The following is an 11,282-nucleotide window of genomic DNA, read 5'->3' on the forward strand; positions in this document are numbered from 1 at the left end:
GGGCTCTAAAGACCTGTCAACGTTGATTGTACTGTGGCAAACAAATCATACTGGGGAGAAATGTCTGCACTGTTGGGACACAGAAAATGAAATTGCCTCCAGATGCCTTTCACTGTCTTCCTTGTGTTTCCAGGCCAGTCTGAAACTGAAGGAGGGACCTAACGATGTGATGTTCAGCATCACTACCCAGTACCAGGGCACATGCCGCTGCGAGGGCACCATCTATCTGTGGAACTGGGACGATAAAGTCATTATCTCTGACATCGATGGCACCATCACCAAGTACGTACCGCACAACTCCTCTAATCAGAGTAACAATTCAATTAGGTGTTATTCATATTTGATGAACCTGCATAGCACATTAGTTTACATGTAATTACTGCACTCAAATGTGAGACAAACTAGGTTTTAGTGAAATTAACAAAACAACAAGTCTAACATTAATGTCGTAATGAACAACTCAGTAATTGACTGCACTACATTGTCTTAGGCTTTTCAGTTTTCCACTCTCATCCTGATGTATGTTCTTAATTTTTACCACAAATTGATTAAGCATGTAACAGGGTGATTTAGAGTATCACCCTGTGCTACGTTTGTATCAGCCTTTCTGCACATTGTGAAGTATTTATTGTCAAAAGACATGTCAAATGTGTAAGCATGAAAAAAGATAACTGTGTGTAAGGCACCATCTGTGGAGGTGCAATGCTATTTAAAGCTACAAATTGAACACCTATGGCATAAGGCTTGTTATTTGACTAGTGTGATCACTGCAGATGGAGACAAGGAGGTGAACGACAGTCCGTAACATTAAATCGTTTTGATGATTAAATGAAAGAAAGAAAGGTTAAATAAGTTAAGCATTTCATTTCCCCTCTTAGACATATTTTTCAAGCTATTTTATTGCCACGGACAAATTAAAGTCCTTCTCAAACAGCCGTTATTAAGTCCGTAATCCACGTTGAGTTATGTTAACCTTTTTAATTATCTTGAAGCTAGCTCAATCTTTTGACGCAGGTCTGATATCGCCCACTCCATGAGGTTTATAGGTGGTCAACATCAAACAGGTCTAGATTGACTGAAACTTATTATCTGTGTGACCCTTTGGGCCAACCTGTGACATGTGGCTCTCTTTGAGTAAGAGAGGGAAGAGCACAGGGACTATAATGAGCCCATTTACATTTCAGTCTGTAAGCACACACGGCCATAAGCTGCGGTTGAGACAGAGCCTGCCCTATGGGCCAGTAATCCTCATTAGTGGGGAACAGTCCATAATGTTCTCTGGGTATGATGGAATATATAAAGTTGTTATGTGACCTTCTAGGAACGGTCTTAAGCACCAATCTGCTTTTCCTGGTCTGCTTTGTCACGCTCAGATTTCTCTGACTTTTACTCTACATCTGCTACGTTTTGCAGCCTTGTTCTCAGTGATATAGGACGGGAATATCTCTGTTTATGTGACTAATATCTAAATGTGTTTGTTTGAATGATTAAGGTCAGATGTGTTTGGACAGATCCTGCCACAGTTGGGGAAGGACTGGACCCACCAGGGCATTGCCAAGCTCTACCACTCAGTAGCTGAGTAAGTGCGCAACAACAACAACACTGATTAGTCACAGAGGAGCGATGAGTGGTCGGTCAGTGGTTAGCACTGTCCAGCTTTGATTCCCTATAGTCTCTCTATGGACATGATATTACCACCCTGTGTTTGCGTGGGGGGTTTTAAGGGTGATGACTCAGGAAGTTCAACTTTATTCCACACAGAGATATTTTAGATACTAAAAAGATGGAACTCCATGTCAGTGTTTGACTTTTCTCGTTGTAGTTTCTTTGTGAGTTAAAAAAAAACATGACCTTAACCTGTCCTCAATGCTTGAGTCACGCAGACAAAAGAAACTGGAAGCACACAAAATAGGTTGTAGTGACCTAAGTAGTAATAGTATAGAAGAAACACTGATTGATTCGGTATCACTGCAGGGCGGCATGTGTGACGTCAGCTTAGTTAAATTATTGAAGGAAAAGGTACAATGGAAGTTCAAGCCAATGTTGGGCTGTTTGCCTTATGGTTTAAAGAGAATAACTAATGTTTAAAATAAACGTTTACACAAGAATGAAATTAAATATTTAAAACCCTTATCAAGCTACATCCCACATTGAAAAAGCACGTTGCATTAACTTACAGGTGTTAAAAAGTTATAAATGGCATCCTTTGCTTTCGGCTACGTTCTGCCAGAAGTATCATTCAAATTCATATATATTCATAGAGAAAGTCCACTATTAAAATGTTCGATTTTTTAATTAAATTGTGCTAAATTCCCGATCTGGACTGTCCTGGAGATTTTACGGAAAGTAGTTGTCTAATGGCAATCAGCTGGAATAGCTAATGGATCGATGGTACAGTATGACACCAGCAGCACATTATGAAAGCATGTGATCTTATTAAAGTGCTATTCTTAGCAATGGCTAATGATGGTTGTGATATTGAGCTGTATGTGAACAAGTGTTAATGAGCACCGTCTCCTAATTGACAGGAACGGCTACAAGTTCCTGTACTGCTCAGCGCGAGCTATCGGCATGGCGGACATGACACGAGGTTACCTGCAGTGGGTCAATGACGGAGGCACCATTCTCCCCCGGGGACCCCTCATGCTGTCTCCCAGCAGCCTCTTCTCCGCCTTCCACAGGTACGAGAGCATTCAGTATTAATGACTACCAGTTTCAGTTTCATTAAGAAAGATCTGTCTTATCCTGAAGTCATCTCATACATTAAATCCCCCTTATTACAAATCCTCACTTTCAGAGTGCAATGCTTTTTGTCAGCAAACTCACTTTCATATTAAGTTTCTCAGACTCCAAATCTTCTCTAAATCCTTATTCATTATAATAAGCCGGAGGTGTTAAGGCCACAGAAAACTCAAACTGAATGTGAAGCTCAGAAGGTGTTAACCGTGTCGGTAACCTTGCCATCAGCCCCTAGTAAGATATTCATGTTCAGAATCTTCTTGTTATGCCTTCACTTCCTTTTTAAATCTTTATTTCTGGTTTCCAGCGTCGGCTTTACACTGTTGAGAGTTTTGTCCTCACAGACGGAGACAGCCGCCATGCAATGCCCTTGATGGACAATTGACATGTTTATTAAGACTAGCATCTAGCTGGGAATAACAACTGATAGTGGTACTGTACCTCAAAGAAATAATTTTTGTGTTAACACTAGAACCGCCAGAGGTTTTTGTATACCTAAAATCGCCACCGGGTCAAATTGACCCGCTATTAGAATGCATTGATTTTCAAGGTAAAATGTTCTTTTATTGAACAGTGAGTTTTGATCGCACAGGGATGAAACGTATACCAATAGAATCTGTGGACTCTCAGCTTTTCATATGATATTAACAGGGCTTGACATTATAAATGGCCTGCTGGCCCAGAAGCACGTTTCGTGAGGCGGTTGAGTTGTTGGGTGAAAAGCAAACAGCTGTTTGCTGCAGAGCGCAGCGCGAGCAGTCTCCCGTGAGCGGGAGCGCGCTCCTTCACTACAGACTGTCGCTATCAATATCTATCAATATATCTATCTCTCTCTCTCTCTCAATCTATCTCTCAATCTATAAGGAACCGCAGTAGACAAAAGGAGTTGCTATAGCAACACGTCATGTTTATGTTTACACACAAAATCAATAGTGCGAAAAGGGGTGGGGTCAATATGACCCAATGGCGGAAATAGGTATAAATGGCAATTTTTTTTGGCGATGTCTTCAATCTGACTTCATATTGACAAGTTTTAACAACATAGGGTGCTACTACATAACACACTTTCAGGGAAAGTCACAGACTGGGAGACTTTAATATTTTATTGAAAAAAAGTTACATACGATAAAAAAAACAGCTGTGGGTCAAATTGACCCGATGGCGGTTCCAGGGTTAATAGCACAAATTATCTAGGAGATTATGCCAAAAATATATCTCAGAATATAACAACATTTTATGTGATAAAATGTGTTGATGTCAATTTAATTAAAATACCATAACACTACGCATAAGGTGGCAGATGTAGCTTTGCACGTGCATGATTGTCATTCACTGAATAAAAGTGCCCATCTGCTATCCTCTGGCTTGAATACCGAATGCACACACACACACACACACACACACACACACACACACACACACACACACACACACACACAATGATACAGGCCTTGTTATGGGCCCCTTGACATCATCATGAATGGAACATAACCAAAGCGGGTGTGCTGTACTCATGCTGTGTCAAAGGTCAGCAAAGTAAACAAACGTACATCTTATATCTGTATCTTACATCGTTTCAGTGGGATTCCTCGTTGACCTTTACCGTGTACATCATGGTTACTGTGTCACAATGGCAACCTACAGCATGTGGAGTTGTATGTCTTAGTTGCACTTATTTGCATTATTGACATGCCCTCCTCAATTTAATTTCCATATAACAGAGACCTCCCTACCATCCTAGCATTTGGACCTCCATACCTCATTTACAGAGTGCTGTATTCCATCAAGAGAAGTTGTCTCAGATATATTTTTTCAAATTCAGAGACAAGGAGTGAATGCCAAGTGAAGCAGAGCATCTGTTACTGGGCGTCTGGACTTAATCGAAATCTAGGCTAGTTTTGTAGAACTGACTACATAAAAGATAAACAGATGGGTGTAATTAAAGTGAACTAATCAAATGAATTATTTTAACTGATTTGATTTGTGTATTTCACATGTATACCTCCTCTTAAAGCTAATTATAATCTTAAAATACCCTTGCAGTATACAAAGAAAAACCCCACAGTTAATGTGGAAAAGATGGGAGAAACCGCAGAAACCAAAGGGGAGGGATCCCTCTCCCAGGATGGAAAATGTGTTACAAGTGTCATGCGTATTGACTAATAGTAAAAAAAAAAGTGTATCTTACCTTTTTTCACCTAGTTAACTTTTTATTTATTTATTCATGCATATTTTACTAATCACATTACATTTCATTTAGCTGACGCTTTTATCCAAAGCGACTTATAATGACCGATTACAGGGACATTCTCCCTGGAGTAACTAAGGGCTAAGTGCCTTACTCAAGGGCACACTAGTGGTGGTGTTCCTGGCGGGATTTGAACTCACAGCCTTCCGATCTTCAGCCCACCTCACTCTCCATTAGACCAATCACTACCCTCTCAAATGGAAATATGTGTTTACATAAATGGTGACCACACCGTTTGAGACCCACTGAGAACTTAGACTAAGTTAACTATCTAAACACTCAGAGAGTCCTTTACCTCACCTGAGCTGAGGTTATCCCGAGCTTGAATGACACACAGAGACCAATCAAGGGCTTTGATTTATGATCTGTATGACAGTGGCCATGTCGGCAGGCCACATCATGTAGACGGCCAGTCACCCTGTGTGAGGCAGGCCACTTAACAGGCCAGAAGGAGGCGAGATCAGAGCAAGGGAGCGAGGGATCATTGTCCACAAGTTAATCGATCGCAGATGGCGTCATGGTCACGGACGAATACAAAAAAAAAATTATTTAAACAAACCTAAATGGGTCGCGAAATATACTTAGGCGGCCGTTAATATACCTGGGCGGCCCGCCCAAGTATAGTCTATGTGTGGGAAACCCTGGTATTGACTGATAGTACTACCAATACATTTGAAACACAGACATAGACAATCCATTATCTAAAGAAAAAAGGATTGGGAGAAACCGAACGTGTATTTACCAAAGTTAACTCTTGTTCAGACTTAACCCACAGTAAGGACGTGCGTATGAGTCGCTCTAATCAAACTGTCTGTTTCCTGCAGGGAGGTGATTGAGAAGAAACCAGAGATCTTCAAGATTGAATGCCTTACAGATATCAAGAACCTGTTCCAGCATAACAAGCAGCCATTCCACGCCGCCTTTGGGAATCGAGCTAATGTGAGTTAATGAGTGTTTGAAGATGTCAGACTCCCAGACATTAACGCTTTTACATGTCAAAGAGCCGTGTTTTTTTCCAGAAGTCTAGGCAGACGTGATGTATTTGCAATATCAACATGACACGTTGGCTATCAATTAGAGACACAAACATATGAAATCAGTCCTGGGCTGAACCTGGGCTGAGGTCACTGGCGGAGTTTGGTCCCATGAGGCACCGTCTGTGGAGAGAGAGCTCCCGCCGGGCACAGCCCACCATCTTCAGCTGCACAAACACCAACACCCAGATGAAGCACTGCGTCGGCCATCAGACCCTCTGTCTCTAACGCTCGCCAAAGAAAACCAACAAACACAGTCTTTCACTTCAGCATAGAAATATTGCCATTACGTGTGTTAGGTGGAACACAAATCTGTGCTTCATGTTATTCAACACACCTGTCAGTTTGTCCCCAGTTTGTGTTGTATGAGCTACTTTCTGAAAATAACATCACGTCAGATGGCTTTTGAAGGCCTGGTTGCTCATTTTTAAGCATATTAAAATGAGCTGCTTTCACATCCTTTTATCCCAGAGAACAATTCAGCAGATTGTTTGCGTTTTATTTACATTTTGGATTAGAGATGTAAGCTTTCACTCCTTTTTCTCCTTCAGGATGTGTTTGCCTATAAGGAGGTGGGAGTCCCAGTGTGTAGGATCTTCACTGTCAACCCCAAGGGAGAGCTGATCCAGGAGCAGACCAAGGGCAACAAGTCCTCGTGAGTGCATGACCTGACATTTACTGCCTGTCTCATTAGGTGGTTATAGTACAAATAAGACATTGGTACCATTAGAATAAGTACTACAATTGTAAAAGTGCTTGCATTAATTGTAGTGTATATATATCTGAAGAAAAAATCCACCCAATGAAAAGTTTTAGGAGATAGAAATCCGTCATTAAAGTTGCATTATTCAATGGTTTTATTCTAACTGTGAGGGTTCCTCACTGCGATGTTCACATCACACAGAAAGGTATTCTCTCACTTTCTTCTGAGCTTTATGGAGGTTTTTCAGTAATATCATACTTTGCTTGATTTCTAACAAGCTCAAAATGTGTTCCAGATTTCTCTATTCATCTATTTCTCAACACATATACATGTTTTAAAATAGCTTTTAAGATTTACATATAGATGTAGATTTAAGGATGTGTGTAGGTCTGTATTTCATATATGTTGATAACGGGAAGTCCGACAAAACGGAGGCTTTGAATCATTTTTGTTCTGTCTCTATCTTCACTCTTCTTGTCTCCCCCACAGTTACAGCAGGCTGAGTGAGCTGGTGGAGCACGTGTTCCCTCTGCTGAGTAAAGAGCAGAACGAAGCCTTTGTGCTGCCGGAGTACAGCTCTTTCTGCTACTGGAGACAGCCCATAGCCGACATCGACCCCGAGGAACTGGTCTAATCCGGCACTATGGAGATCCAGGTGCCCATATACATGCAAATAGACTGTGCACTTGAATGCATCGCCAGGAGACACGTGGACTGAAACACAAACTCTCCTGCATCTCGCGCGCACACACACACACACACACACACACACACACACACACACACACACACACACACACACACACACACACACACACACACACACACACACACACACACACACACACACACACACACACACAGGGTTATGACCATTAACACAAACTAGCTGTTAAACAGTAATCACCCATTAGAGATAACTGGAAGTTTTCTCAAGAACAGTAAATCCTGATGAATAATCCCTGAGAACTTTCATCCCTAGCAGACGAGAGACAAATCCTGAGAGAAGATGGTCATCTAATTGAAGACATCCGAACCCAGCGAGAGATCTGTCCTCCCCGTCAAAGTGCAGCGATAAAGATCTGAGCATAATCTTTGTTCTCTGTAACTCCTATAAACAGGATGGTCTGCACTTCCCATCAGGAACCGACTGAAGCCCCACACGAGGCATTAGCTTTCAGCACTAGAGTCGGCACTCTGCAGAAGGAAAATACATCTTTCTCGAATCACGATTTTGTACATGTCCTGAATGCCCTGACTAAGCCAAGTGATATGTTCAAAGCAAAGAAGACGCACAGGGTAGGCAATAAACACTGGCCACTAGTTATATGCTGGTAATATTTAGCTGTGGCTGCTATGTTTGCATCGACACAGGTCTCCAGTCCTTTCTCTGTTCTAAAACATAAAGTATTGAATCCCTGCTTCACCACCTATGAACCACGCCTTGTCTCAAAAATGATGTTTCCATATGAAAGTGCAATGCCAATTATGTACATTTGTTTTTGACCTGGAACAAATATGTTTCTAATCAAAGTCTTCAGAAGTTTGCATATAAATGAGTTGGTCAATTATAGGATTGACCCCCACGGTTGTTTGTTAACCATGTGATACTAAAAGTCTATGTTGACCTTTTTCCTACTTTACTTCAATAACCACAACAACAAGCCAAACCGTGATCTCTTTTTGAACAAAACCAAGTCTGGTTTGTTTAAATTTACAAAAAGTTAAAACTTTGTCACTGAGAAAAATATGTTTCTTCAAAAACACAACTGGGAATGCAGTTTAATTGTACAGGAATGTTATGTTGTAGGAGACAAATGTAAGGGTTATGTGAGCCATACACCGCAGTTCCTTTCTCTGTGTAGGTGTTCAGTTTGGTTGCTGACTCTGGATCTGTTCATTAGTTTGCTGATCACCACTTTACCTGCAGAACTTACCACGTTCATAGCTACTGAGTCATGTTTGTTACCGTTAATATTCAAGGTCATACCAGGGGTACATTTTTGCCAACAAGTATGTGAAGATACACAGTTAGATGAAGGAACTCATTGTATTTTGTGTAGCTGTTATTTTAATATGATTATTCTGTTCTACAAGCTCTGGCGAAATCAAGTGTGTTTTGTTAACAATGCAGTCATTATTTATAATAATTGGTATGTTTAAGTTATTGATTTCTATCGTGATGCCTTTGCTTGTCTGAAAAAGTAATTTATTACCAATGCAATGTGGAAATACTTCAAAATGCTACTTTGTATGGTTGGTCATTGGTTAACATGCACTTAACAGTAACTGCTCGGCCTTGTATGGTTTCTTTTTTTGCCTTGTATCCTATTTTCACAACGATCTGTATTCCTTGTTTTACATTGAAACTTCCAACATCCTAAGGAACAGACACATTCCTCAGAAGATCTCAGAATCCGCAGCTTTAGTGTTCAAATATGTGTGTGAAAGAAAAGATAACGCTTGAGTTGAAATAAGCATATCTGGAGAGAGGGCTTAACATGAAGGATTTACCCTTGGGCGAGGTCCTCTGTAGGATGACGATGGGAAGATGTGTGTGTGTGTGTTTCTAATCACTGAGTTGTGCTGCTGTTGGGGTGACTGACATGATGCAATCCTCCTTTGTTCCCTCAGTGGCTTTACTAAGATGTACCCAACGCACTTTGTCTAAGCTGCACCTCTGACCCGCATGCACTTCACTGAAGGGTCTCGACAGACAGAATATCAGTTTTTCAGAATGTCAATATGAGGAATGTTGAAAGGGGATTTGAAGGCTTCAAAGCAAGAAGAGGGGATGAAAAACCAAATAATGTTCAATTAGGGAGCTGTGCAAAGTGTGTATAAGTGTGTTAGAGCTGCAGTGATTGGTTGACAGGGAAAAAACACGTACTTTTCGGATTATCGCATACTATTTTTCATTGATTAATCGTTAGTCAAATGTTGTTTTCAGCCTCTAAAATAAGGACATTTCTGGATTATCTCAGTTTTATTTTATATTAAATATATTTTGGTTTGTGACTGACAGGACCAGACTTCACATCGGTCTTTGAAAAAAAAATGATGCAATATTTGTATTTTTCCCAACATTTTACCAAGTGATTAATCGTGAAAATAGTGGGCAGATTTGTCGATAATGAAAATAACTGTTCCAGCCCTATTGGGGGTGTGTGTGTCTGTGTGTAGGACTATTGACTGATCCCGTGCCTCTGGTAGCAGAGGAAGAGCCTTTGGGTCTTGTTGGGAGGTAAACAGGAAATACTTGAGGAAGCGTTCTGAAAGTGCTTCACTGGCATTATGTGTGTGTGTCGTAGGAACAGAGATGTGTGCAGATGTGCCGCTCCACTGACATGCATCATACCTCCAGCACAAGTGTAACAGTCCCATGATAATATGTGCTAGTGAGGATTCAACATTAAAAGAGAGTCTGACTGAGACTTAACAAAAGCACAAGTTAGCATCATGGCTACATCCACTATTACCGTCATTATTTGGCTGAAGTGTTTTCACGCTGTCGCGCAGATGTTTTTGTGATGATTAAGATGCGTGTTTTGATTTATTTACTTGTTCTCTTCGAAGTTTGGTGAAGTCAAATAGATATATATCTTATGATTAACAAAATGAATTCCATTCTTTCTATGAAAGTAAAGCATCTTGTGTGGAAGAATCACACTTCATCCTCTATGATCCTGGGATACGTGGTATAAATAATATTGTTTGTTCTCACTCGACTGCTGTGGAAAAGTATCCAGATATGCTGATCATCACATTCTTCTGTCTTCGATGCCTTTTTCTTCTAGATTTTATTATTTCTTATAAAGTGTATGATCTTTCTGTTTGTTTCTTTCTATTTGAAGGTAACGCTTGCTATTTTGATTGTGTCTGACCAACAGGAATACCTTAAGTGTATGCTGTGTTTGATTTGTATAAAATGTGGTTAAAAGTATGTTTAAAGAACAAAATACATTGTTAGACGAAAAAATGTTCAGGCCTAATTAAGCTAACAGAGTGTGGCTTGTGGTCATATTTGTATTAAAATAAAGTTTCTAACTGAATACTTTAATGTTTGACCCACTTTTATTGTCTCCATGAAAGGATCAACAATAACCAGAGGCTAGAGATTTCACTTTGACCTTGTAGCTCATGTGTTAATATCAATGCTTTAATACCTCAGGTAATTCCACATTTGCTTTATTGAATAACACAACCAAAAACATTTCTGTTTTACTGCGAATAGAAATGAGTGTTTTTCTCCTTAAAGGTTAACAGAGGCTGATCTGAACTGCTGCTGCTTACAGTTTGCTGTGTTGGAATATTTTAAGTCTCAGGAGTGAGGTGAGGGGAAATGTATTTTTCATCCTAACCCACTTTACATAATGACCCAAATGGGGGTTCTCATTTTTTCTCAGTGCTGTTTCTGAAGCCAGCAAAGTTTCTTAGATTAAAGAGGACCTATGATGCTCATGTCCAGGTTCATATTTGTATTTTCTGCTTCTACTGGGACATGTCTCCATGCTTTAATGTTCAAAAAGCTTTTTATTTTTCTCATACTGCCTGTGCG

General features: G+C 40.3%; 1 protein-coding gene across 3 annotated transcripts in view; it reads left to right on the forward strand.

Annotated features, from left to right (window-relative positions):
* lpin2 (lipin 2) overlaps positions 1-10,784 on the forward strand; it is a 28,854-nt gene extending 18,070 nt beyond the window's left edge. For 2 of the 3 annotated variants that reach the window (XM_034208905.1, XM_034208915.1), the window contains exons 15-20: positions 134-282; positions 1,493-1,579; positions 2,529-2,681; positions 5,812-5,926; positions 6,573-6,676; positions 7,214-10,784. In XM_034208905.1, the coding sequence (XP_034064796.1) occupies positions 134-282; positions 1,493-1,579; positions 2,529-2,681; positions 5,812-5,926; positions 6,573-6,676; positions 7,214-7,358 (753 nt within the window). In that variant the 3' untranslated portion in view covers positions 7,359-10,784. The remainder of the gene's footprint in view (positions 1-133; positions 283-1,492; positions 1,580-2,528; positions 2,682-5,811; positions 5,927-6,572; positions 6,677-7,213) is intronic. The other variant, XM_034208923.1, reaches the window with a different exon arrangement.
* Positions 10,785-11,282: the final 498 nt, after the last annotated feature.

Source organism: Gymnodraco acuticeps, unplaced genomic scaffold (genome assembly GCF_902827175.1).
Source record: "Gymnodraco acuticeps unplaced genomic scaffold, fGymAcu1.1, whole genome shotgun sequence".
In the NCBI taxonomy this organism is placed as follows: Eukaryota; Metazoa; Chordata; class Actinopteri; order Perciformes; family Bathydraconidae; genus Gymnodraco; species Gymnodraco acuticeps.